The sequence below is a fragment of the Amphibalanus amphitrite genome, unplaced genomic scaffold (assembly GCF_019059575.1).
Source record: "Amphibalanus amphitrite isolate SeventyFive unplaced genomic scaffold, NRLGWU_Aamphi_draft 000152F_arrow, whole genome shotgun sequence".
Lineage (NCBI taxonomy): Eukaryota > Metazoa > Arthropoda > Thecostraca > Balanomorpha > Balanidae > Amphibalanus > Amphibalanus amphitrite.
The window spans coordinates 914,903-941,006 of NW_024881647.1; the positions used below are offsets into that span (position 1 = coordinate 914,903).

General features: G+C 50.9%; 1 protein-coding gene across 4 annotated transcripts; it reads right to left on the minus strand.

Moving 5' to 3' along the window:
• Window positions 1-2,514: 2,514 nt before the first annotated feature.
• LOC122383001 (vesicle-fusing ATPase 1-like) lies at window positions 2,515-21,040 on the minus strand. 4 transcript variants are annotated; one of them, XM_043369040.1, is made up of 16 exons: window positions 20,432-21,040; window positions 19,447-19,552; window positions 18,990-19,205; window positions 15,837-15,982; window positions 14,637-14,775; window positions 14,076-14,218; window positions 12,552-12,751; window positions 9,765-9,930; window positions 6,877-7,046; window positions 6,240-6,428; window positions 5,822-5,953; window positions 5,382-5,540; window positions 4,766-4,950; window positions 4,319-4,477; window positions 3,851-4,009; window positions 2,515-3,661 (listed from the first exon to the last, which is right to left on the minus strand). In XM_043369040.1, the coding sequence occupies exons 2-15, from the start codon at window positions 19,539-19,541 to the stop codon at window positions 3,886-3,888; spliced, it is 2,223 nt and encodes a 740-aa protein (XP_043224975.1). In that variant the 5' UTR covers window positions 19,542-19,552; window positions 20,432-21,040; the 3' UTR covers window positions 2,515-3,661; window positions 3,851-3,885. The 4 variants fall into 4 exon arrangements, with proteins under 4 accessions (XP_043224975.1, XP_043224977.1, XP_043224976.1 ...); XM_043369042.1 differs by having other exon boundaries at window positions 20,652-20,730; XM_043369041.1 differs by having other exon boundaries at window positions 20,490-20,696.
• Between the last annotated feature and the right edge of the window lie 5,064 nt (window positions 21,041-26,104).

Sequence of the window (26,104 nt, forward strand, 5' to 3'; positions counted from 1 at the left end):
GATACCCATTTTATGCAAAAATATCAACTTTGAAATTTGACCTAATTTGACCTGACCTTGACCTGACCTTGACCTGACCTTGACCAAAACGTGACCTAAGCTGGCCCCAAAGGCTGCCTGACCCACATAATCGCATTTGTCATGTAAAATGGACCATAAAACATGTATCACACGACACTTCCATATTGTGACCCCCCCCAGTGACCTGACCTCTGTGACCTGACCTGGTATCAGTGACCTCAAATAGCAAAATATGTGTTGAAGAACATTTCCCCATCGATGATTTTCAATGAAATGCATTTTACTCGATTTTACAACGCATTTCTTGAAATGCCTGTAAACGGTGAAAATTGGACCTTTGACCTGACCTGTGACGTCATCGGTTTGACCTAGGTCAATAAAATTTGGTCACAAGGTAGTTCCCTGATAGGGCTATCCAACACCGTTTGCCGCTTGTCGCTAGGTTGCGTGGTTCTCGAGACCTTAGGGGGGGGGGGGCCAAAATGGCCCCCCCCCCCAACAGGGCGCGTTGCTCGGCAGAGCCCAACGGGGCGCGGGTTAATCTAGTGTATGGGGCTTCTTGCCTCAGGCCGTGGGGCGTTTTGCCCTGGGGTTGGGGCAAAATGCCCCATTTGCAGTTGCTTCACAAATCACTTCCTAGCTGGGAGTCCGATCATAAGTGAATAAATTTGAGGGGTGGAATTTAAAATAAAATGTCCAAAGAACACATTGAGCACAAATTTGGCCTTCCAGGTGATGTGAGACAAAAGAAGGTACCTATGTAGCAAAATAAATTATCTGGGGCGTCTTGCCCAAGGCTACCCTACTTTATACCCTACGTACATTTGCTATGCGTAGGCTTTTGTACGTGACGTACTTTTGTCCATACGTACTTTATACCCTACGTACTTCTGCGATACGTACTTTTGTCCGTGACGTACTTTTGTCCATACGTACTTTTTACCCTACGTACATTAGCTAAACGTACTTTTGTCCGTGACGTACTTTTGTCCATACGTACTTTATACCCTACGTACTTCTGCGATACGTACTTTTGTCCCAGAAGTACTTTTGTCCATACGTACTTTATACAGTACGTATTTCTGCGGTACGTACTTTTGTCCCTGACGTACTTTTGTCCATACGTACTTTATACTGTACGTACTTCTGCGATACGTACTTTTGTCCTTGACGTACTTTTGTCCATACGTACTTTATATCGTACGTACTTCTGCGATACGTACTTTTGTCCCTGACGTACTTTTGTCCGTACGTACTTTATACTGTACGTACTTCTGCGATACGTACTTTAATCCTACGTACTTTTGCTTACGTACTTTTGTCCTACGTACTTTAGCGATACGTATTTTTGTCCGTAACCCGCACCGAACGTGGATGTCCAGTCTGGATGACTCAGTGTAGTGTGAAATGGATACGTTGCAGGTGAATGCTGTCGTTGGTTGAAAGGCTCCTATTACTCAGGCACAGAAGACCGCTCTGAGTTTATCAGAGTTCATTCAGTGTAGCGCCTGTGTCCCTCGGCAAAAACGATAACGACGAAGGCTTCATTGATGCTCGTTTTTCTTCCGCATTCCAACGGCTGGTCAAAAGACGACGGCGTTTTAGATGTCATTTCTCGAGCTGACCTCAGCCTTGGCAATGAGCTCGCCATGTGGCGCCCAACTATCCGCCTGTAAAACCCTCGGCTCCGCGACTGCCCAGCTTAATCACCTTTTTACAGCCGCCAGAGATTTGATGCCACCTAGTAAATCATTCACAATTTACTGGTGCGGTGTAAAAACGGACCGAACAAACACAGTCGCACCACACGCGGCTTTAGCGCCACATTTGTCAAAGCTGACGACAAAAAGTGGTGGGTTATGTGTTGTCGCGGCGGTCAGTATCCTGGGACCGGGCACGGGGCGACAAAAACGCCCCTCCCCCGCACCGGGTGTCACCTCGCACGTTCTCTCCCCCTCCTCTGTCGCGCGGGGACCTGTCTTATAACCAGGGCTGCGGAGTCGGAGTCGGAGTCGGAGTCGGAGTCGGTCGGAGTCGACAGTTTTGACCGGAGTCGGAGTCGGAGTCGGAGTCGATATTGGAAACCCCAGCCGGAGTCGGAGTCGGAGTGACCGAAAATCTGTCGACTCCGCAGCCCTGCCAGGTGTGCGGAGTCGGAGTCGGGAGTTGGAGTCGATTGGAGTCGACATTTCTGCCCGGAGTCGGAGTCGGAGTCGGAGTTGGTTTTTGAAAGCCGGAGTCGGAGTCGGAGTCGGAGTCGCCGTAAATCCATCGACTCCGCAGCCCTGCTTATAACTATCCCAGCAACAGATACCTGACTCGTGGCTTCTGGCTAAGCCCGCGTGATAACTAAACATCGAGTCTAGCGCACTTCACATTCAACCGTGTTTTTCAGTCTAAAATCCAGCATCCAACAAAAGATAAATCATCGGCAAATTCAGAGACTGAAGTTATCATTTCAGATCCCATCTTATCGCGACATAAAACCAAAACTAGATTATTGTATGCTTTATTACCGTTCATCGTATTGAAGTATATACTATAAAATCAATAAATATACAGGTAATGCACACGACACAACACCCATTGCTTTAAGCCCTACCTACCGCAACACGAATCTGACTGCATATACGCCGGCAACCGCAACCATTCTGACTTGTCACAACCCCTATCATCGACACCGAGACGCCTGGTGTGACCCCGTGATCCTACGGACATGATTGTTCCCCCAGGAATAAGTCGGGGTCTTGTCTACACGCCGGTACGATACCAGCGGCAATCAAACGCAATCGACTATCACTGCCTCTAACAGCAAACATGCTCGACACCCAGAGTCAAAATGGGAACTGCTGGAGCTAGTCGCCCGAGCCAGAGCCGGCAGAAGTTCCTACGTCATGGAATGTCCGCGACGAGGAGCTTCTAAGACGCCGCGTGCGGCCGGCAGCAAGGGATGGGACCAACTACGGTTCGACTGCCGGGCCAAGCGGATACATTGAGAGTGGTAAAAATCACAATTTGTTACCGCCACATTCCCCAAAGCAACATAATTATATTCCAGTATCAGCTGTGAAGATGTTTCGCAATATGAGCTGTAAATCAGTAAAACAACCAATCGAACGGTTACACGCTATTCTCCATTAACATCAATCTAACTTCGGTAAGTTGAATAGGCAGTCGCTTTGACCAACTCAACCATCATATCAGATAGCGGTACAGGCTTGGGCGCAAATGCTCATCACTGCGCAGTTACCTTTAGAAGCCGACATTCATCGCACTAGCCCATTCAAGAGCCACTTCGGGTAACAGAACAGGCTAGCATGTGCCGAGCGTGGAGAGATTCTTCTGTGCAGCCGGATAGCTTTAAATAAGCCTCAGCCGCGCAGTGCCGTGGATAAGACAGCGAGCGGGCGGCGGGGAAGGGGGTCAAATGGTCTCGTTCTACGTACGACAATGGCGACGAGCTACATTGCTGCTACCTGGAACATGTGGTCCGCCCGTGGCGGGGAAATCCGGCACCGGAGGAGCGGGCGGGGCGGACTGTCGAGTCCAGCGCCACCTCGCTCGGAGCGCCGGCTGTGGCGACACCGCGGCTGAAGCCTAGCAGTGGAATGGAATGCGGCGAACACACCGAAATGTTGACCTGAAACGCACGGATAAAACCGAACAATTAAATATTACATTACCAAAAAAGAGAAATAAATGCATTTCATGATTAAGGAACGAAATAATTTCATTTACATGTAACGGCTTCCTACGACCAATTCCTTTTCACAAGACCTCCCAACACACAATCCTTCCCCCCGTGACTACATCCCAGTCCGGGCCTCACCTAAGCGTGTGCGTCTGGCGTCTGGCGGGCGCCGCTCACATCAGCTCGACGTGGCCGTCCTCCTCCAGCCGGCAGATGAACTTGATGACGCGGTCTCGCTCGGGCACCTCGCGGCACATCTCCACCACCGCCAGCAGCTTGCGGATGCCGATGTGTGCCCTGACACGGAGACGTGAGGTTAGGGCCGCCGGCCCGGCATCGAGACACGCCGACGCTCAGTAAGACATACAACAAACAATTCCCGGAGCATTGAGCTAAAGCCACGGAGCAATCACTGTTTATACATTAGTTCGGAGTGTGAAGTGTCTCTATGCCCACACCGAGAACGAACTAATGTCCTAAAATGACATTTGTATGCCAGCATTATACAGAAGACACCTATGCATGAAGCGTGTCTCACTAAGACCAGAACCACGGATAAACCATACCTACGCCGCGCGGATCCGTCCACACCCGCACCATACCCACCTCCTGTCTGCCAGCTTCTTCTCGACGTCGCGGCACTGCTGCTCGTTGAAGACGCTCGTCTCGCGGAGCACGGTGACGATCTCGGCCGAGCTGGAGATGTTCGGCACCCGCAGCGTGGTGGTGAACGCGTTCAGCATGTCCATCTGCTCCAGCACGTCCCTAAAAGACGACGTGAAGGGTGTCAGACTAGGCAGCGACATGCAAACTTTGAACAGAATATTATCAATGGCATGGAAACTGAAGCGCACGAAGCCTCCCCAGACTAGCATTATGCTTATTGAGACATACCAGGCGTCTATTTCTTACAAAATGCACCAATTACGCGAAAAACACGATAATACATGAAACGCTGATCACATTAATGCAACTCTAGTAATAACGCGGCAGGTCAGTCCGAATCCACGGACGTCCAGTCCTCGGTACCGCTCCACGAGGGGTTATAAATACCTGCGGCTGGAGGTGGCCAGCACGAGCAGTTTGCGGCCCTTGGGCGGCTCCTTCTTGAGCAGCACGAGCAGCGCCTGCAGTACGACGTTGGAGAAGCGCGGGCCGACGGAGGTGTACTCGAGCAGACGCTCAATGTTGTCCACCACAATACACGACAGCTGGGAGCGGTACGCGTCGTCGAAAAGCTGCGAAAAGGTGTAAGGTGAGATGACGTGGAGAACATACAATTTCTTTACTTTCACCGACGGGAATCATCGATGGATCCTCCAAAGTCCAAAACCTTTCGGTGATGTAAATGACCAGGATTTACGAGCTACCTTGCTGCATGTAGCGAACGTATTTTTCATTCAGCCCGTGAGCCGAAGTCCGTCTGGCTGGTGCCAGGCACGTCATCAATTTCAGCTCCGGATACCTCTCACGTCTTTGGTATAAGTTATTCAGAACCCGCTCTCGATGGCTCCCGACAGGGCTGTGAAACTAACGGCTGTGTGCGACACAATGTCGTTATATATTCTGATAAGCTTAATTCTGTTCCAGATGCCAGCACCGGTCGCCGCAATAGCCGTCTGAAGACCGCTCGAGCTCCGCAGCATCGGTGAGTGGAGCGCTGTCTTACCTTGCGAATGACCTGGACCTTGGCGGCCTCTGTGAATCCGACCATGTCCTCGGGTGAGCAGATCTTGATGAAGGGGAACTCGGAGTTTTTGGCCAGGTGCGCGGCGATGGCCGTTTTGCCAGAGTTGGGCGGACCCTCCAGCAGCACGGTGACCACACCCTGGCGGGAGCAAATACCAGTGTCGGTAAAACAACCGAGAGTGTCTACGCAATCGCCAGGGTGTGCTTACTTTGCTTATCCGCAATACTTATCTCATAGAGAAAAGTTCTAGGCAAAAATGAAAAGAAGCAGAACCATCCGACGACCTTGTTATAATTACGAGCATGAATTTAATTCCTGCACACAGGCTACACCTACGTTTCACGTCTCCACCAATAATTTAGACAGAGCTACCCCACCCCTCCTGTTGCGGTACGCCCCTCCGCACCCCCTCACCGTACCTTGCTGGTGGGACTGCGCGCCTGGCGGATGAACAGCATGGCGTCCTCCATGATGTGCTGCACGGCTATGCCCCACGAGATGATGCCGTGAGACATAAAGTGCTCCAGCATGTCCGCCGACGTGCCGAACGCCTGTAGAAGGAAAATATTATCAGGCTGGTGATGCAAAACGAAACAGGAATTCACGCTTATTGCATGACTCACACTGCAACAGGCGCTCATGGCGGCAGGAAAGGTAAAACCTAATGATCAGATGCGAAAGCACGAGCGGCGGGCGCATCTGCAAGTCAAATAAGCAGCTTTGAACGCATTGTGGTACAACTTAGGTGGATCTGTACTCTGTAGTAACTGATATAACTCCTACCAGACAACCAACTTATGCGCAGACCGTTTATTACCCCATCCAGTCACTGCCTACCGGTTTGATGTCGTTCTCCAGCGCATGCAGGAAGTCGGAGCGCTGCACGCAGATCTTGCTGGCTGCGTCCGGGTCGACGGACACCTTGTTGGAGGCCTTGATGAGGCGGTTCAGCGCCGTGGACTGGGCGGCGCGCACCAGACCCTCCAGCTCAGCACCGCTGAAGTTTTTGGTCAGCTGCGCCAGCTCCTGTGGCGGCAATCAGAGGAGGTTCAGTGGACAGACACAAGAGGCAAAAGCTCTCGGACTAGAAACGACGAGCTTCGCCAAGCTCGATTTAGAAACACTACCTACCCAGTGATATAAAGAAAAACATGCATTTTTCTTCTTTAGAAGACTGAGAGCAAGACTAAATAATCATGCAGGCGCACCCAATCATTGCTCGAGAAATGATTATGCTTCAAATGATAAGCAAACTTGTTTGGATCGAATGGCTGCTTTCCAATATCCCGCCCAAAAGTTTTGACGCCCTCGGGATTCATTCGGGTCACATCGAACGGCCCGGCATCTCCACGCCACGGCCCCTAAACGACCCGCAGAGCCGACTCAATACCGGCCAATCATCACCGGTACACGCCGACTCGGCGAGACGGGACCCACGCCCGGATCGACCCGTGGGGGGGGGGGGGGGACGCACCGCCAGGTCGACGTCGGGCGCGATCTTGCCGTAGCCCCTCATCTTGGCGGTGTGGATGCCGAGGATCTGGCCGCGACCGTGCTCGTCGGGCAGGCCGATCTCGATCTGCACCTCCAGTCGGCCCGGTCGCAGCAGCGCCTCGTCGATCATGTCGCGACGGTTGGTCATGCCTGCGTGAGAGGTGGGATTGTCGACCTTGTTGCCCTTGTCGCTGAGGGCGATCAATCGGTGTTGCACGCTAGGATAGCGGGTGAGGCGGGCGACGGGCCGATTCAGGGTATTTCTGTCAGACGGGACGGGACATGGTGGTGCAAGGTGTGTGACGCTGTAGACACATAAACAGAATTACTGCCGGAATTAGAGCACAGTAATGGGACGGGACGGAATAATTAGGACACGTTAGGAGTAAGGACGGAAGGAGGAGGTTGGTACGAGGTGCAATTTAGCAGCAGGCAAGGCAGCTTATAAAAGGAGCTGAGTAGTAATTTACCTTAAGTATTTACCTTAAGTAAAGGTCATTAGATACCCTTTCGAGTAATAAGACCCTTTACTCAAGAGGCGCCTCCTCCTCTTCTGATGAAGACGAGTTGGCTGCCATGCTTGTTGTCGCCATAAAATGACGACCACTGTTGTTAGTGACAGTAGCTACTGTTGTTAATACGATGAGTAGCCACTCTTGAGCATTAGTAGGAGAAGTTGTAGTTAAACTTGTCGGGGTGGTCCTTCCATTCTTTCCCAAGTCTGAACTTAAAAACATCGACATTTGGTGCTTCAATAGTGTTCCTAGACAGCTTGTTCCACGCCCGAGTCACTCGTGCCGCGAAGAAGGCTTTCCTAGGTCCCAACTGATGCTGAACCTGCAGCTTTTGACCATGACTTCGGGTGGTACGGCTAAGAGAGTTCTTGAACATGCTGTTGCGACAACACGAGCACTCTCTTTGGTAGTTCACCGTGTCGAAGCCTTTTAAGATTTTGAATGTCTCGATAATATCTGATCTTTGCCTTCGGAATTCAAGGGTAGGCAAATTGAGGCTTCTGAGACGATCTGAGTATGACAGGTGAGACAGCCCCTTCACCAGTCTCGTTGCCCGCCGTTGCACCTGCTCGAGTGAGTCTTTATCCTTCTTAAATTTGGGGCTCCATATAACAGCGGCATACTCAAGATGGGGTCTCACGATGCTCTTGTACAAGGCTTGAAAGACATCACTGTCAATGTTTGCAAAGGTATGTTTGATGACTCCGAGAATTCTATTGGCCTTGTTAACCTGGTTCATGACATGTTTTGAGAATGATAGTTTCTTGTCAATAGTAACTCCTAGGTCTTTTTCTTCACTGACTGCTTCCAGAGTGTGATTGTCTCCGTCTATAGTAGTCATAGTATATTCTTTTTCAGGATTAGTTGATCCTAGATGCATGACCTTGCACTTCAGTGGATGGAATAGCATCTGCATTGTTCTTGCCCAATCCTGTATAGAGTTTATGTCCTCTTGTAAGCCATTTGAATCATCAGACTCGTTGACGACTTGATAGACTTTCGTATCGTCGGCAAACATGGAAATGAAACAATTTAACAGGTCGGGAATGTCACAAACAAACATAGAGAACAAGAGAGGTCCAAGGACTGAGCCCTGTGGCACCCCGCTCGTTACATTCCCCCAATCTGAGAGCGATCCATTTACTTTCACCCTCTGCTGTCTGCCAGTGAGGAAGCTCCTTATCCATCGGCATGTTACGTCATCGACTCCCAGAGCCTTGACCTGGGCCAGAAGCCGTTCATGGGGCACAGTGTCGAAGGCTTTGGCATAGTCTAAAAATACAACATCCACAGGTAACTTGTGACTAAGCGCTTCTGTCCAAACATCAAGTGCTTCCAGTAGGTTTGTGACCGTAATAGACAAATATATATATTGAGACGGGTTACACAGCACATTGGGTGGACGCGTTTCGTCTAAATGACTTTTTCGACACCCTCTCGGAAATTAAAACAATACAAACACACAAGAATAAAACTAGCACAGCAGTCTCACACTCTGTTGAAACAGAGTGTGAGACTGCTGTGCTGACTGCTGTGCTCTGTTGAAACAGAGTGTGAGACTCTGTTTCAACAGAGTGTGAGACTGCTGTGCTAGTTTTATTCTTGTGTGTTTGTATTGTTTTAATTTCCGAGAGGGTGTCGAAAAAGTCATTTAGACGAAACGCGTCCACCCAATGTGCTGTGTAACCCGTCTCAATATATATATATATTATAAAAGGAGCGCAAGGGGGATGTGGGGTGGAAAATCACGTCTACATATGAAACCTCATAAATTGCGATCTGGATACTCAGGCAACGTCCTCTGATGTTGAGTTTTCAAACTAATGTGTCGGACCCATTGTGCTAATCCCAAACAGTACGTTGTGAGCAACAGGACCCACAGGCAAGCATTTCATAAAACGAAACCACAACACTTGGGGCACGCTGAATGCATACACAAGGCGCCGACCGCGAGTGATGGATAGGATTAGTGACGCCGCGGCTATGCAGTAGCCGGTAACAGCTGTTGCGGTGCTGGAATCGGTATGAATATATGATGACCACCGGGGACCAATCCAGCCTAGTGGCACGTAATGCCGCCCGACTGTCGGGCCAGCAATCCAGCCGTTCATCCAATATTAACGCCGCCTCGGGCATAATTGAAATGTTGTCGAGACACAGTCGGGGTCGCCTCCCAACGGCGTCACCATTGCCGCCATGAACCGCGATAGACTCCGCCCAGACATCCATATCGCATGACGAAACGGCAACCCACTAACTTAATCCTGACAACAAGTTCCAAACATAGCCAAAAGCGGACGCTCGAAGCCAACACCGGACGACCGCCATCCCTTTCAGCGGCATCCCCTCTCACCAATGACAAGGATATTGTTGAGCTGCTTAACGCCATCGATCTTGGAGAGCAGCTGGTTGACGACCGTGTCGTGCACGCCCGCGCCGCTGGCCACGCTGCCTCGCTGCTTGCAGATGGCGTCCAGCTCGTCAAAGATGATGATGTGGAGGCCGGAGTTGGGGCCCATCTGTGGAGTACATAGGAGAACGGGGGAGTCAATGTTGGGAGTTGTGCGAGTTGGGGCACATTAGGCTAATCAATAATCATATGCAACGTATTCAGCTAAGCTGTAGATTACGCTCGGCTATAAACGCCATAACGATTCCTGTCGCACGTGTTGAGCTTTTGCATGATGAAAATTAAATTAAATGCACTAAGCGAGCTACTAATGTTAATCGGTTTCGGAGAAAGGGTCGGAAGGGTCATGATATCGATCGGGTCTGGACGTTGAAAGTCAGATGTTCAGGATAAGTCCAGAAATCGGGATGTGGTACCTTTGGAGAGCACAGCCCTAAGTGAACTGTCAATATTAATTGCAAAAAATAAAACTTCAAATGATGCATCGTTCTTTCTTAATGGCAGACGACAATATTGCATTGTGATTTATTTCTAGGCAAAGTTTCGCCAGTCGGTGCTACTAACTTACTAACGGTGTTCGCCAGTCGGTGTTATACACCTACAACGTGCAGAAGACACAAATAACTTAAATTTCACACACAAATGGGAAACACGCCGAAATTGCCCAGGAGATCCCGTACCAGCACGCGAAATTCGTGGACGATCGCACATACTCCGCCTGGGGCAGTCATTTCACTGCAGTCGGATAGGTCGGTCGGTTTAACTTCGCCAAAGTTAGAAGCAACAAAACAAAACAATATATGATTATGGCCGTGGGACGGTCAATAGGCTAGAACAAAGAACACCGACGATTGTGGTAGCAGTGATGCAAATTCTTAGCCCACGGGTACGTTAGAGAAGTCCGTCAGATCTGGGAGAGACGGAGGCGAGCCTGGGTTCAACTTCAGACTAGACCGACTAACCATGAGCCCAATTCAACAGATGTGACCTGCAGATTGAGGGGAACAACTGAGCTTGGTGTCGGACTCGACCGATATTTGCCAGACCCTACTTGATATTGTTTGAAAATAGCTTCGCCGATTGGTCGTTGATCCAATAGTTCTCGGGAATTTGAGATCTGAGGATGTCGAGTATTTGCTGTTTTCAGAAGACAGGCGGGCGGGCATTGGCTGACATCGTCAAAATTGATAGCGTTCAGCGTTAAATCCAAATGCTGCGCCGGCCAATTCATGACATGAACGTGACTTCTCGTTGGGAGGTAATGGATGGAGCCGGCCGACACAGCTCCCAGATACGACACAGCTGGTCCGGGGCAATCTCACAGCGGCTGTACAGAGGTCGCGAGTGGCTGGGTCTGCAACTGGTTTTAATTAAAACAGCATCGTTTTGAACATATAACTCAATGGGGATAGGACCGTGGGGAAATTAGGTACCAAGGGCAAAATATCAATGCTCCTTTAAACGTATGCTTTTAATCACGTTCTTTAACTGATGCGCTTAATCAAACGCCTCTTCTTTAAGTAGGTCAAGTGCCAGCTGACGCTCTGCCAAATCAATACAAATGTTAGCGAGCATTTGTCCTCCACTGTGTCTGTGTAGCGATTTTCCATCTCCGGCTCCTGTGGCTGCTACCATGGGTCGTGGCACACAGCCGGGTCCCGGCGTCGTCTCCCATTACTGCCGCCGACAGAGGCCGGAGAGGCGGCCGTCCCGACCGGCCGGCGGCGGCGGACGCGCGGGTGACCGGCCGGGATCGACCGCCGGGGAGCCGCCCCCTCCCCCTCCCTCAGCGGGGAGGGACGCCGCCCCTCTGAACAGCGTTGGACCAGCAGCGGCCGGCTGACGGTCGGGTGCGGGCGATCGAAGGCAAGGAACCGCTGTCGGGCCAGCCGTGGTACGGAACCAAGGTCATGGGCTTAAACTTTAAACGGAGGAGAAACTGAGATACAATTTGGCACACACAATTTCAAACAGTTGCAAGTTTCATGCAAGGATCTGCTCATAAGTAGTAATGCGGATTCCTTGCCACATAGCTCAGGCAAACATTGCAGCAAACAACGCTCGGGTAGCTCAGGATGCATCCTTCCGGCAAACAATGCCCCGAGTCCGGTGACAGCCGATGTCAGCCCCCCTGCCGAGCGGTGGCGGCGGAACTTGGGGACAATGTGTCCGCGGGTGTCTCATCCGAGTGGAATCTCAGCGGCCTCTCAAACCAATCCTCTGGAGAGCCATCGCTCTTCCAACCGACACTAAAATTCCCAGGGATGAAAGGCTGAGATCATAAAGATGAGAAAATGACCGGGAGGGAATGTGAAATGGATCTACGCAAGTAACTAGGAATAGCGGGGACGTGAATGTGCATCTGGGAAGTTGAATGGCTAATTTCACAACATTTGCATTGAACTGCGCTTGAAGCTCAACCGTTATAACAATGCGTGCATAGTTAGTAAATCTTATGATGTTAGAAAATGACCTTATGCTCATGATACAATGAAATGATAGTAAAATAAGGCTAAAAAGTAATATTTCATTGTATCGTGAGCATCAGGTCATTTTCTAACATCATAATATTCATAATTATGCTCAAACTAGCCATAGCTCACCTTCAACAAGTTAGGAAATCCTTCAAATTTAACGCCTTTGCCGCAATTACCTGCTCCATGTCATATCGCCCGCATCCAGGGACACCGTAGCGCGCTGTGCCCGCACCACACGGCGGCGGACACTCACCTTCTCTTCCTCCTCCTCCGCCTCGGCGAACAGTTTTCGGATGTTGGCCTCCGACTCGCCGACGTACTTGTCCAAAATCTGCGGGCCGTTCACGATCTTGGGCTCGCGCGCGTTCAGCATCTGGCCAATTTGGCGCGCCATCAGCGTTTTACCGGTGCCAGGCGGCCCGTAGAGCAGGATGCCCTTGACGTGCTTACACCCTGTCGGAAGGAGGGGCAGGGGTCAAGGAAAACGATTCGCACCAAACGTTGAAAGCTATCGAGATCTTAAGTACGTTTCCGTTTTGGCGCACTGTGAGAATTTATTTACTGTTTGTGCAGTCAGAGGGGAGCTCCTATTTGTTATTGAAAGGAAGAACTTCTTCTCGTTTGCTCAGCGAGAAGAGTTTCTATTTTCTTTCCCAATGAAAATATATATTGTATTCAGTGCCAGGCGGGGCCGTGGCTCCCCACCGCTCGGCTAAGAGCGTTTCGTGTCGTCGGCTGCCTGCCGAGAGGAGGCGAATACAGCGGCCTGTGTAGGTGTGTCTGGTCGATACGCGGCGAGAGTGGTAGCCAGCAGGATGCTGCCAACTCCTCACAGTAGGAGAGGGAGGACAGCTGCGAGGAGAAATGGAAGGAGGGGAAGGCAGCGGTGCACGGTGTAGGAAGGAGGCAAGTCTTATCGTCCTGAGTAGCGTTAAGACCCATCAGATGCAAACACATAACACCTGGAACTTATCGTCCTGAGTAGCGTTAAGACCCACTAGATAGTAACACACAACACCTATGAGCTGCCAGACTCACATCTTTGCCACTTTTGGATCTCGCTCGTTATCATCGTTATCACAACAGCATTATGACAGTAATCACCCATTCCCAGCATTAGCCTAACACACTTTCCCGAGTCTAGCGTGAATAGCGTAATAACATTGATAAATCACCGAACTTTTTTTTCTGCGCCATAAAAACACCGCCAGTACCCCGCTCCGCCAGGATAGTGTATCAGCCTATACAATGTGTCGCCCACTCCTGCGTCCCCACTCGTGCGGTGACCCAGAAGCAGGCAGCCATACGCCGTGCTATCGAGCGTCGGCCACCGTAATAAGGGGCCGCTGGCCGCTGGCCGCCGGGGACGGTGGATTTCCTCCCATTACACCTCCCGGGGGATATCTCGTTCTGCCGACGGCGACTGGTGAGCTCGGCAGGAGCGGGCGGGAACGAGGACGGCCTGTGATAGAAGAGGGGCGCGTGAAGACGCTCGGTGATGGAATAAAGGTAACGGGGACACAGCTGCCCGGATAGAGTAAAAAGTTAAGCTCAGGAGAAGGGGGGAGAGGAAGCAGATGTGATCGAGAAACAATATCAGCTCCACAGGGATCAACGTACATAAGCACCCGGTCTTGGTGATAAGCGCGTGGATCAGCCAGAATGGGATCGCCGGCGGAGACACAATACACATTGGTAGTCCCGAGGGTTACTGGCGAGGGATGCACTGGCATCAGCTCAGGACCGCCTAGAGGTGACCCCAAAGGGGTTGACGTACCGAGCTGCTCGATGATCTCCGGCGGGAAGACGCGCGAGGCGAACGCCCGGCGGAAGATGGCGTTGAACTCCTTGTCCAAGCCGCCGATGCCCATCTTGTTGAAGTCCCAGTCGGGGTTTATGAGCGACTGGCGCACCTGGGTTCTGTCGGGACCAAAACAGTCATCACGGACCGAGTCGATTCTCGGAGTTAGAAGAGATGGGGCAGACCAAACGCGATACAAACAGTGCGATCGTCTTAGAAGGTTGATATATCACCGAACTTTTTTTCTGCGCCATAAAAACACCGTCAGTACCCCGCTCCGCCAGGATAGTGTATCAGCCTATACGATGTATCGCCCACTCCTGCGTCCCCACTCGTCCCCACAAGACCAATTGGACTTGGATCGGCCAGGACGATGTTCGGACTAGAAAATTGCATTCCGGAACGTAATATAAGACGACATTCAACTGGGCAGCATCTCCTGGCGAACTTTGCCATTTATTCGATTGCCGGGGTAATGACCCCGATTGCGAGCGGGCTTCTGTTTATTGGTCACAAGTCCCAAACCCTCCGACTGACCCCTTGGACTTTCCGACGAGGTTGAGGCTCGAGTTGTCGGCCTTCTCGAACTGGACGGTGGTGTTGGGCAGCAGGAGGCCGATGCGGGCGTCCCGCGGCTTACTGTCCTCTCCTTTGGCGATGGCCATCATGTCAGCCACTGCCGGCGGCGAGCGGGGGTCAGAAGGGGAGGGGAACGGCAGCCCGACCGACAGAGGCGGGGGCGGCCCACTCTGAGAACTCAGCCGCATTGATCAACCATTAGACAGCGATTTCAGACATTGATCCTAACATCATTGATTAAGCTTCCGCTGGCGCGAAAACGTGGCGGCTTTAACAATAAGTGACCCTAATAAAAGCCTCACGACGGTAATTTCATAACCCAACAAATGAACTTCATTATATCCCGAAATTAACCAGGACTGTGCGGGCTACGTTTAGGCGCCAATTCCGTCTGAGCTTAAAACACACATGATTCAGCCGTTCTGGACTTCCAGCGAGTCTACATGCATGCAAACGGTCCCTGTCACGCCATACGCTCCCCCTCCCATTCTCCCCACACCTCCCCATCACGCTATCGCCAGCCCCGTCCGACAAAGAATCGGACGAGTCTATCCACGTCCAGCAGTGCTGGGACAGCGACATAATGCGTGCTGCCGACAGGTGGCTGTGGGGTTGCTACCAAACATGACCCAGACAGGGGGAAGAGCCGATAAGGAGGCAGCCGGAGAGAGCGCGCTCAGTGGGACAGCCGCTCACACGGGGTACGTCAATCGATACACGCCGCGTGCCCCGGGCGCTCGATCCGCGGGGCCGGCACAGTGGGGCTCGGCGGTAACCGACAGCTGCAGCTGTGCAGGTCGCACCCACCGCAGGTACAGACAATATACACATTACAGTGTCTGCTTCAGTAGCACAGCTACAGTAGCCTGTGGGCCGCCGGTGTTCAGAGTGACGGATTTCCTTCTACACGGACAGCCATTGCCACACGGCTGCGGGCATGCAGTTATGCAGCTACAATTTCATAAGGAGTGTCGGAACTCGGAACCTACGGATGTTTTTAGTTACACCTTCTCTTACTGTGTATTTACTAATTTTCAAGGACTGGAACTATATATTGCCAGCAGTCACAAAGAGATTCCCTTTTTGCACTTGCCGTTCTTCCCGGCAGACGAGTTCAACCTCATACCAATGGAAAAGCTAATAGCATCGAGCACTCACCCTGCATCGACTTCACGACCAGCCCGAGCATCTTTTTGTTCTCGAACGCGAAGACGAGCAGCTGTCCGACGGTGAAGGCCTGGCGCGCGAACTGGGCGCTAAACGCCGCCGCCATCTTGTCCGTGTCATACGGCTCCTGGGTGGTGCTGGAACAGGGCAGAGACGAACGGCGGTGAGACGATGGTGGCGGATGGGTCAATGCGGCCGAGGGATTTCGAGGTGTAGGTACATGCCACTCCGATAACAGACAGTTGGGTAAGTCATTTAAAAAAGGTAGGGTAAAAAAGGCCTGAGACGACAACAACAACTCATTCAATGCTTCAATACGCAAAATCGGAAAAAATGTGTACTCAAGGAAATGTTAAGCCCCTTGCGAAGTAAAACTTAAAGGGACCCTCCCACCTTCAAAAAAGTTAATGAATTGGCATGAAAGTGATGTCGCTCAGTTCAGAAAGAGCAAAAACGAATATCTACCAAATTTCATCGAAAAATATTCACCGGTTTTCAAGATATTAGACTTTTACTTTTGTTTACTTTTTGGGATCTCCGCTGTTCCTAGCGACTTTATTTGAAAGTGCGGCATTTGTTGCGCGCAGAGCAGCATATACCACCGCGTGCTACAAAACGTTTAAGTCAAACATTTAACGGACGTTCGAAAGCCTGATGACGTCATCAGATTCCCGTAATGGTTAAGAGATAGGGACCACGCTGGTCCCACCCTGCAAGTAAAGGGAAGAAATTTCTTGAACACCATAAAGCTGCGGGGGTTATGACCAGGATAAATGGTGGTTTCTGAGCCTGGCCGCAAACTTGGCTATCTCAACTCAAAACTAATGTTACGGTGGGAGGGTCCCTTTAATCCGTTTTATTAGGTATAATCCTCGATCAGTCTAGATCAGGGATGCGGAGCCGGAGCCGGAGCCGGAGCCGGAGCCGCCGGAGCCGGCATATTTTGCCCGGAGCCGGAGCCGGAGCCGTGAAACAATGTAGCCCGGAGCCGGAGTCGGAGCCGGAGCCGTCAAAAAAGGGGGCGACTCCGGCTCCTTTTCTTTAGAGGAAACAATTATTTACCTAGTTCGGTTTGACAGTAGGGACCGTCGAGGTCCTGGTCAGTGTTCCCTACCTTCAGTGTTCGCATACACGGTTACACCTCGCCTCGCATTCAAAGCAATGCTGCCACCACCTACAAGGCGTAAAACAATGTGGTATTCAAAATAGCCTTGTTATACAAATACAGTAGCAACGTGCACCAATCCCATCGCCTTTTTTCTTCCACCCGTATTTAATTGATCGCATAGGGGATGTACTTCGTAGAAGCCGGAGCCGGAGCCGCCGGAGCCGGAGCCGGATCATTTTACTCGGAGCCGGAGCCGGAGCCGGAGCCGCCATGACATTTCACCCGGAGCCGGAGCCGGAGCCGGAGCAGATTTTTTTCTCCGGAGCCGGAGCCGGAGTCGGAGCCGTCTGAAATTTCCACGGCTCCGCATCCCTGGTCTAGATACTTGGCATGGCGATTCTTATTGCCTCCGAACTTCGACTGTCGTATACGAGCCAGATCCAATCAAGTTCATGGCCTCCGACCGGACCCATCGGCGTCAACGGCCGCATTTGGTCGCGACCGTCACGGCCTAACGCACATAGGGGTGCGTCGTTCAGCGTCCAATCGATACTGAGGAGTGAGGGACCCCGCTGCAACGGGTATGGCCGTAAGTGCGGCGGTCGGCCTACATATGGCGACACCCATGGCCGGCCGGTAATGGTGCAGGTCAATGATATGTGGCACGGCACATTTACTGCTGACGGACTGGCCGGCCATGATAACATATAATGACAGAGAGAGTTATGAGCGGAGAGGGCGGCACTAGAACGGAAATAAGTGGCGATTTGTACAATTCTACAACGTGTAGAGGCAACGTTATGTTGAAAGTACCAACACTGCTGATACATATAAATTTACGACGAGCTACAACATATGACCGATGCTACAATCCTTTTAAAGGTAGTGTGCCACCTTTGAAAGATTTCCCATTTTATTTTTCCTAGGATAAGAAGCTTCTGTTTTTACCTAATATCGCAAAAAAAATCAAAAATGGGCCTGGAATAGTGCCTTTTTCGCCTAAAAGTTTTTCGGTTTTTAGATATGTATAACAACTGTAGTGGGCTCACCTGCAAACAGGCGTCGGGCAACAATCGCGAATGCGGCGCACTTGTGACAATAAGCAAAGGTCATTATAGTGTTACGACCATACGACGTACGGGAATGAGTTATCAGCTGTCTAATCGTAGACAACACAATGTCGAGCCTTAAACTGTAAGCCTGTATTGGTATTGTTTCTTTTATTTAGCTGTCGAACATTATTTATGGTTTGAAATATGATTTTATGTAAAATAATTGATATGAAAAAGCCGTCTTATAAGTTATGACCCCATTTCACCACACGCAAGTGGCAGAAATGACAATGATCAGCTGACGCATTTTTCTTGGCCGAAGTCAGAGCGCGCGGCCCGACGCACCACGCGTATTTGGAAATTCCGACCTCGACGAGCATCAGAAGCCACCTAACAGGCGTGTTCGAAACCGCAGGAGATGATGATGAACGGGTTTATCGAAACTTGATTGGATGAGCATATCGGTAATAGCGATTTCAGTGTGTGCATTTATTGTTCATAGTGGTGTGAAATGTGGTTGGGGTACGACCGACAACCCGTCGGGGCGAATTTCGCACTGGGGTACTCAAAATTTGAAGAATTTAAGACGTTTCCATGAGTTTTGAAGGTATGGATAAGTTCTAAAAATCCGGTTCTCCTTATCTGGGCCATTAACTCCATACGGTCCAAGAAAGCTGGCACACTACCTTTAAGTACAGATGACCTGTAGTTCATGAGTCCTTTCCGTGCTTTCCATTATCCACATCATTCACAAACAACTGAATTTCATCCTCAAATGTCGATAACTAGTTCGAAATTCGCCATCTCACTCACACTACGCGCATCCCATCAAACATCTCAATCTTAGCTCATCTGGGGGATCTCTACCACAGAGCAACACCCCTTCTACCCACTCTGCTGATGTTAACCTACCAGCTCATCCCACACTCACACAGAAGAACCCACCGGCCCGGCCCCTGGGCGCGGTGGCCGCAGCACACCCACCTGCGCTTCTGCAGAAAGTCAGCCTCCAGCACGATAGCGCTGAGGTACTGCGAGTTGCTGAAGGTGTACGGCCGGCAGCTGAGCTCCTGGCCGATGGACAGGCTGGCCCACTTGCGCTGCGGCAACGAGAAGCCCAGGTAGCCAGGCTCGACGCTCGGGTGGCGCAAGCAGGTAATGATGAAGGAGGTCCCCGGCGCGGTGGACACCTCCAGGTGACTGGCGGGGAGGTGGCGATGGTGAATAGAGAGTTGGGAGATCAGCACCCTATATACATGTTTATATGCCCATGAAAAATATGATAACATAAGTCAACTCAGCAAACTTCAGAAAGCCAGGTCATAGCTCAAATAAGTAGCACTGGCTTTGCAATAAAAAACCAGGCACCTTTTAAAAAGCCGCAAAAGCACATTCCTAGGGCGAGTGGAACAGTAAGTTGGAGGCAGCATCAACAACTCACGTGCGATCCTCGGCCACCTGCTTGTCATTGGCGATGGCACAGTTGGTGATGGAAAGTTCATCAGTAGGGCACTTGCCTGCCTTCAGGCTCAGCATCTTGGCAATGGCTGAAAAGGAGGGCAGGAAAAGCTGGATTTCTTTAATGTGTATATACATAAAATCAATGTATCTATTTATCTAATAAGATGTTTGAAAAGAAAAATCCCTAACATTGTGGCTGCAGTCTCATTTAAGGCTAAGTTTTTTTGTGAATTAACATACAATTAGATTCTGCATAATTATTACAAACTGAAGGTGAAGTGTCATTGCACTTCTGCTGACTCCTGCAAGAAGCCTCTTGGAAAATCTGTTAAAATAAGGCCATGGGATTGGGATATACCTTTTCCAATATGTCTTTCCCCAGGGACAACACAGCTTTTCTAGATCATCTTAAAACCTAATCAAGCCTAAGCTCAAGCATATACTCCATTTGGTTTCAGCTTCATGCTGCCAGACTGGAATGATCCATGCTACCATCTAGATTGATATGTCTGGCATAAAGTGAGGATTGCTCTGAAGTTAGTAAGCAGGCAACCTGCTGAGAGCTGTTAAACCCCACATTCAGACGAGCCATTTTTTGCATAGGCGGTGGAGCGGGGGGGGGGGGCACCGGTGCACCGTGCCCCCTTGATTTTGCCATTTTAACATTTGCCCTATGGACGTTGCATGGAAAGAATGGGACCAAAAGTCGGCGTGCCCCCTTCATTGAAGGTGTTGTGTTCCTTCTGCCTCTACTGATTTTGGCGTGCAATTTCCACACTGAGGAATTCCTCACAAAAAACAGCTATTCAGGCATTGTGAAACATGAGAAATCTCATGTGATGCCACAAAAAGGGCCTACCTGAATTGCTGTTTTCATGAAGAATTTCGTAGCATGAAAATTCCATGTGAATATTGCCCGCAGCTAAAAAAGAAACTTCTGTGGTAATTTGAACCAGATAACTTACCTTTACCTGGTAGTGAACACTTGCAGTTTCAGTTCATAACAATAAAGCATTCAGTAACCTGCAATATCAGCCTGATGCTCTTGAAGCCATTATCAAATCAACACAACTAGTAGATAGTATACGCCAAGTAGTTAATACTCGAGTCTTGCATAGATACAAATAGTAATTACAATAAGTATCAATAACGAAAAATGTCCTTGCAACGAACTACGCTTGATACTTAGAGACTAGCGCCCATCCATTCTTCATGCGGACGCGGAGGCGGCAGCGCGGGCCGCGCGCGGGGACGACTCCGTTCCAGGCTCAAGGTATAACAAATACGGGAACCTTCGTCAGGTCTAGTATAAAGAATTACGTGTAAACATAACCTATTTTCTAAAATGTTTTGTACAATTCGAGAGATATAGGCAGTAGGCACACAGTCACAGACGCTTGCAATTTCTATATACCCTGCTTGCAATAGCCTATTTTCAGGCAAATTTTTGCCTGAAGAATTGAAAACTCGGCAAAAGGTGAGCCAACCGACCAGGGTATATAGTATAAGGCCTTGGTATATAGTACTTTTGGTAAGTCCTATCGACACCATCGAACCTCGTTCGGGGTGAGACTAAATGCTTACTTCGAAATCTAAGCTGCGTTGCGGCATTGGTGGTTATGTGCGGCGTGTATGCCGCATGATTAGTAAGCGGCGACCACTAAATTAAAGACCTAAACGCTCCAACCTGTTTTCAATGAATAACACTGCATACCAAAAATGTCAATCGCTCTCGTCATAAGATATTTATATTTAAATAACTAATTTATCTGCATCATCATTTTGAACCAAATTAATGCTTTCAACTTAGTACTCACTCATTCCTTCCTTCGTTGGCTCCAAACAGTACTTCGATTCATGGGTGTCGATTTGTATACCTTTGGGGGTGCTGCAGCACCCCCAATGCTCAAATGAGCACCCCCAATGGTTTTCCGGGCACCCCCAAATGTTCCAGTTAGCACCCCAAATGATTTTGTCCCTCAATACCTCCCACTAACTCTGCTTGAGGAACATAATTGGTTCTGCAGTCTTTCACTGCTAAAAACAAAACAATTACGCAATTTACAATGCATGAAAAAAGATGTAAAGAAAAGCAATGTTAGTCTTGAGAAGAAGGGCGAAAAAGACGATAAGTTGCAGACACTGGTGTGGGTCCGTCGTACACGGGTGTCAGACTCGGACCCTTTGAGCTGCCAAGCCGGCAGGGGGCTCCAGAGACCAGCGACGGGCCCTCAGAGCCAGAGGCCGGCAAAGGGCCATCAGAGGCCGGTGGTAAGTACCTTCAGAAACCCTGTGGGGTCGTCTTTAGAGACCGGCACGGACTCAGACGCCGATGGGGCCCTCAGAGTCGCCGGTGTGGGGCCTTCACAAGTCACCGGTGGGTGGCCGTCATATGCACACTGGTGGGGCCTTCAGAAGCGACGGCGTTGGGCCCTCAGAGCCGCCGATATAGGGCCTTAAGAGGCACTAGTGTGGGGCCCTCAGATATGGCAATGTGGAGCCCTCGGAGGCGCCGGTGTATGGGCTTCACAGTCGCCGGTGATTGCCATCACAGGCGCCGGTGTGGGGGCTCTCAGAGACACTGGTTTAGGGCCATCACAGGCACGCGTGGGGCCCTCAGAACTGCTGTTACGGAACGGACCCTTCATAGGCCGACAAGAAGATATCAAGAGGTCACCGGTGCCTTCAGGAGCTGGAGACCGGCATGGTGCTCTCAGACGCCGCTGGGACCCTCCGAGTCACCTGTGTGGAGCCGTCAGGGTCGCTGGTAGCTGGCTGGCAACTGACAAGGGCCCTCAGAACCGCCAATGTAGGGTTTTTAAAGGCATTGGCGTAGGGCCTCAGTGTTAGGGGTGTGGGGCCCTCAGAGACGCCGCTGTGGCTCTCAGGGGCGCCGGTGAGGGCCCTCACAGTCGCCGGTATAAAGTCCCTCAGAGAAATGGGTGTGGGCCTGGGGCTATTGTAGGCGGATGTGGAGTTCTTAGAGCTGGCCCCCTAACCCAGCCAGCAATTTGGTTCGGCGCAATTCCGTTTTGCCCCGGCAACTCCGACATGCCAGACCTGGGCCGGTGTAAACGGGACGCTGTCAGAGCCGGGGCTTGGGTCTATATGGCTCTATTCCGGTTAGCCAGTCTTTGCCGTAGCGCTCCCGAGTTGGTATGGTTTCGGACCGCCAAGTCTGGCTCAACTCCGTCCGGCTCCCCTACGGCCAGGTCCGGCTTCCGCATAGCTGCTCTGGCTTACTGTGGCTGAAGTACGGTTAAGGTACGGCACGGCTGATGCGGCATAAGGCCGGCTGTGGTGCGGGCGAGCTCCGGGATCGTGTGTCAGCTCATAGTAGAGCCCCAGACCTTGCCCGTACTTTCGCCGGAGCAAATGCCGGACTGCTAGCCCTAAAGCTACGGCCCAGACCAAATTTGCTGACTGAGAATAGGCCGGTTAAGACCCCCCAGAGGCCGACAAGTGGCCCTCTGAGGCCGGTAAGGGGCCCTCAGAGGCCGCCAAGGGGCCCTCAGAGGCTGGCTAGTGGCTTGGGCCCTTATGGAGTTCTTAGTGTTGGTACTTGTGGGCCCATGAGGTGTTATTACGAGTCATGTGGGGCCCTTCTGAGTCCAAATATGGCCAGCATGGACCCTCAGCGGCCAATTGGCGCCGCAGGGCCCATCAGGCCCGAATAACCCGAGGGCCCCTGAACCTGATGGGGGGAGGGGGCACGTGCCTCACGGACCCACCTGGCTACGCCACTGAGGAAAATAGTAAACCCGTAAATAGGCGAAATGCGATCACCTGTCATTTTTAGCGACTATTGTGATCGTCTGACTCTCGCCAGAGCCTCGTAGCTACCGCTGCCTCCGCGCAATGTCCGTCCCCATGCGGGCCGCAAGGGCTGCTGCACCGGTGCTAATCGCGATCATCGGTTTCTGTCACCTTATTACAGAGGTGCCGCGGCTGTTGCCGAGCTGCCGGCAAATACATATACGAATTTTTCGGAAAGATGTTTATGTAATAAGGTAGCCAAGTACTAGGACGAGCAGAATGATTTTCAAGAAGTATGTTCTACCTTTGGGGAATATTAGTGGAAATCCCGGGATTATCAGTACCCTATATAGGGACACCCAGCCGCAACCCTGCCTTGTACGGTTGTGCCCACTGCCCCATGGCAAAGCTGCAATCTTTCACCCGGTGCAGGGGTTGAGCACCCCCAACCATTTTGAAAAATCGACACCCCTGCTTCGATTGTCTGGAAATCGTATGCCAAATCCCGCACCTGTATACGACTGGTGCATATAAAGGCCGATGTAAGAATTTCAATAGGCTCTCGCATGCGATTTCCTGGCTACCCAAAAAGTCTGTTTCAGTCATGCTATCAAAACATGGTATGTCAGCCCTCTCACCAGCTTGTAGTGCCCCTGACCGTCACCGACTCCCTTCCCTCCTTAAAAGCCTAGTTTCCCTCCATCATCTCTACTAGATTTACGTGATGCTCCGACAAATTCACAAACAAGACCGAACTTGTTCGGAGTTCGGACTGTGAGTTAACCCGCGCCCCGTAGGGCTACCGGCGGACCCTACCACCCGTAGGGGGGGGGCCGTTTCGGCCCCCCCTAAGATCTCGGAAAGTTACCGGCCGATTTTCAAAATTCAAACGGCGTTCGATAGCCCCACCCGGGAACTACCTTGTGACCAAATTTCATTGATCTAGGTCAAACCGATGACGTCACAGGTCAGGTCAAAGGTCAGATTTTCACCGTTCACAGGCAATTCAAGAAATGTGCTGTGAAAGCGAGTAAATTGGTAATTTATTGAAAACCATCGATGGTACATTGTTCGTGAAACACATACTTTGCTATCTGAGGTCACTGATACCAGGTCAGGTCACAGCGAGGTCAGGTCACCGGGGGTCACAATATGAATGTGTCGTGTGATACATGTTTTATGGTCCATTTTACATGACAAATGCGATTATCTGGGTTAGGCAGCCTTTGGGGCCAGCCTAGGTCACGTTTTTGTGAAGGTCAGGTCAAGGTCAGGTCAAATTAGGTTAAATTTCAAAGTTGATATTTTTGCATAAAATGGGTATCGATTCGATGCAGCTCGTCACGGGGAGTCTAATGGTGGTCTTCGTATCCCAGTAAACATGACGACGTCGGCCCGACGTCGGGCCGAGGCTCGGCCCGACGTCGGCCCAACGTCGGTTCAACCTCGGCCCGACATCGGCTGGACGTCGGAAATGCCCGCATGTTCCGACGTCCACCCGAAGTCCAGCCGACGTCGAGCCGACGTCGGGCCGAGATCGTTTGCCGAGGTTGACGAGATCGTTTGTCGTTGGACCGACGGGGCCGACGTCGGCATGTTTATTGGGACACCGCCCCAAAAATATCAACCGGCGGCGGGATTCGAGCCCCCCAGTCGCCGACGTCGGCATGTTTACTGGGACAACACGCCAAAAGCATCAGCCGGCGATGGGATTCGAACCCCATGTCATTCGAACGCAAGGTTAGCGCGCTAACCACTACACCACGCAGCCAGCTAACGACCTAGGTTTGTTTTGTTGGATTATGCCATTTCGGTATGACAAGACAATTTCAGAGCCGGAAGGGTCATAGGATGGAGACATTGGTCTTCTTGGCGAACACCCTGGGTCCAGTTCATATAGAGTCCCTGGTCCCATTGCTGTTACGTGACACTTATTGGAAAGGGCGACCCCACAATGGATTCATATAGCCACTCTTACACACCTGCACCAACGTTGCCCAAAGTGTCCCTTTGATAAGTGGCACTTTGGCAAAGTGGCCTTTCTATATGAACTGAGCCCGGCCCTGGTGAGTTGCCGGGGCTGAGCCTGACCAAAGGATAGGCCGAGCAGCCCCCAAGCACTCACCGCACCCGGCTACGGGCGAGCTCGGCTTACGGGCAATCCCAAATGGGATAAAGTTTCCCGTCCAGTCCGGATCAGGGGGTTGCGGCGTGGAGGAAGATTTGAGTTTCCTGAGGATATTTTGAATACAGAAGCTCTTTATGAAACATGAAACATGTATTTTATATTATTTTAACGGTCAAAACAGCGGCCGATGTCGGACCGACGTCGCCCCGACGTCGGCCCGACGTCGGCTAGACCTCAGCAATTGATCTCGGTCCGACGTCGGCCCGACGTCGGCTGGACCTCGGCTGGACGTCGGAACATGCGGGCATATCCGACATCCAGCCGACGTCGTGCCGAGGTTGGACCGACGTCGGGCCGACGTCGGCATGCCGATGCCGAGTTGCCGACGTCACCCCGACGTCGGCCGACGTCGGGCCGACGTCGGCATGTTTACTGGGTATTGCTCTACGAGTTCTAGAATTGCCAAAAATTGAGTTTGAAAATTTGAAGTCATCATTTCTGAACAGTTTTTTCGCTATAACTTGGCCAAAAAAACGAGGTATCGATCTGAAATTTGGTATGTAGATAGAAGACGGTAGGCACTATCACATATATTGCGGTTTTTTTTCGAAACTCAAAAAACTTTTTGGTTTTTTTTGGCGAATATATCCCCAAAAGTGCTTTTTTATTTTTGGGGGTCAAAACTCAAAAATTTCAAAAATTCGAGATAGCAGTTTTGTAGCCCTGTTAATTCTACACCTTTTATGTTTTGATC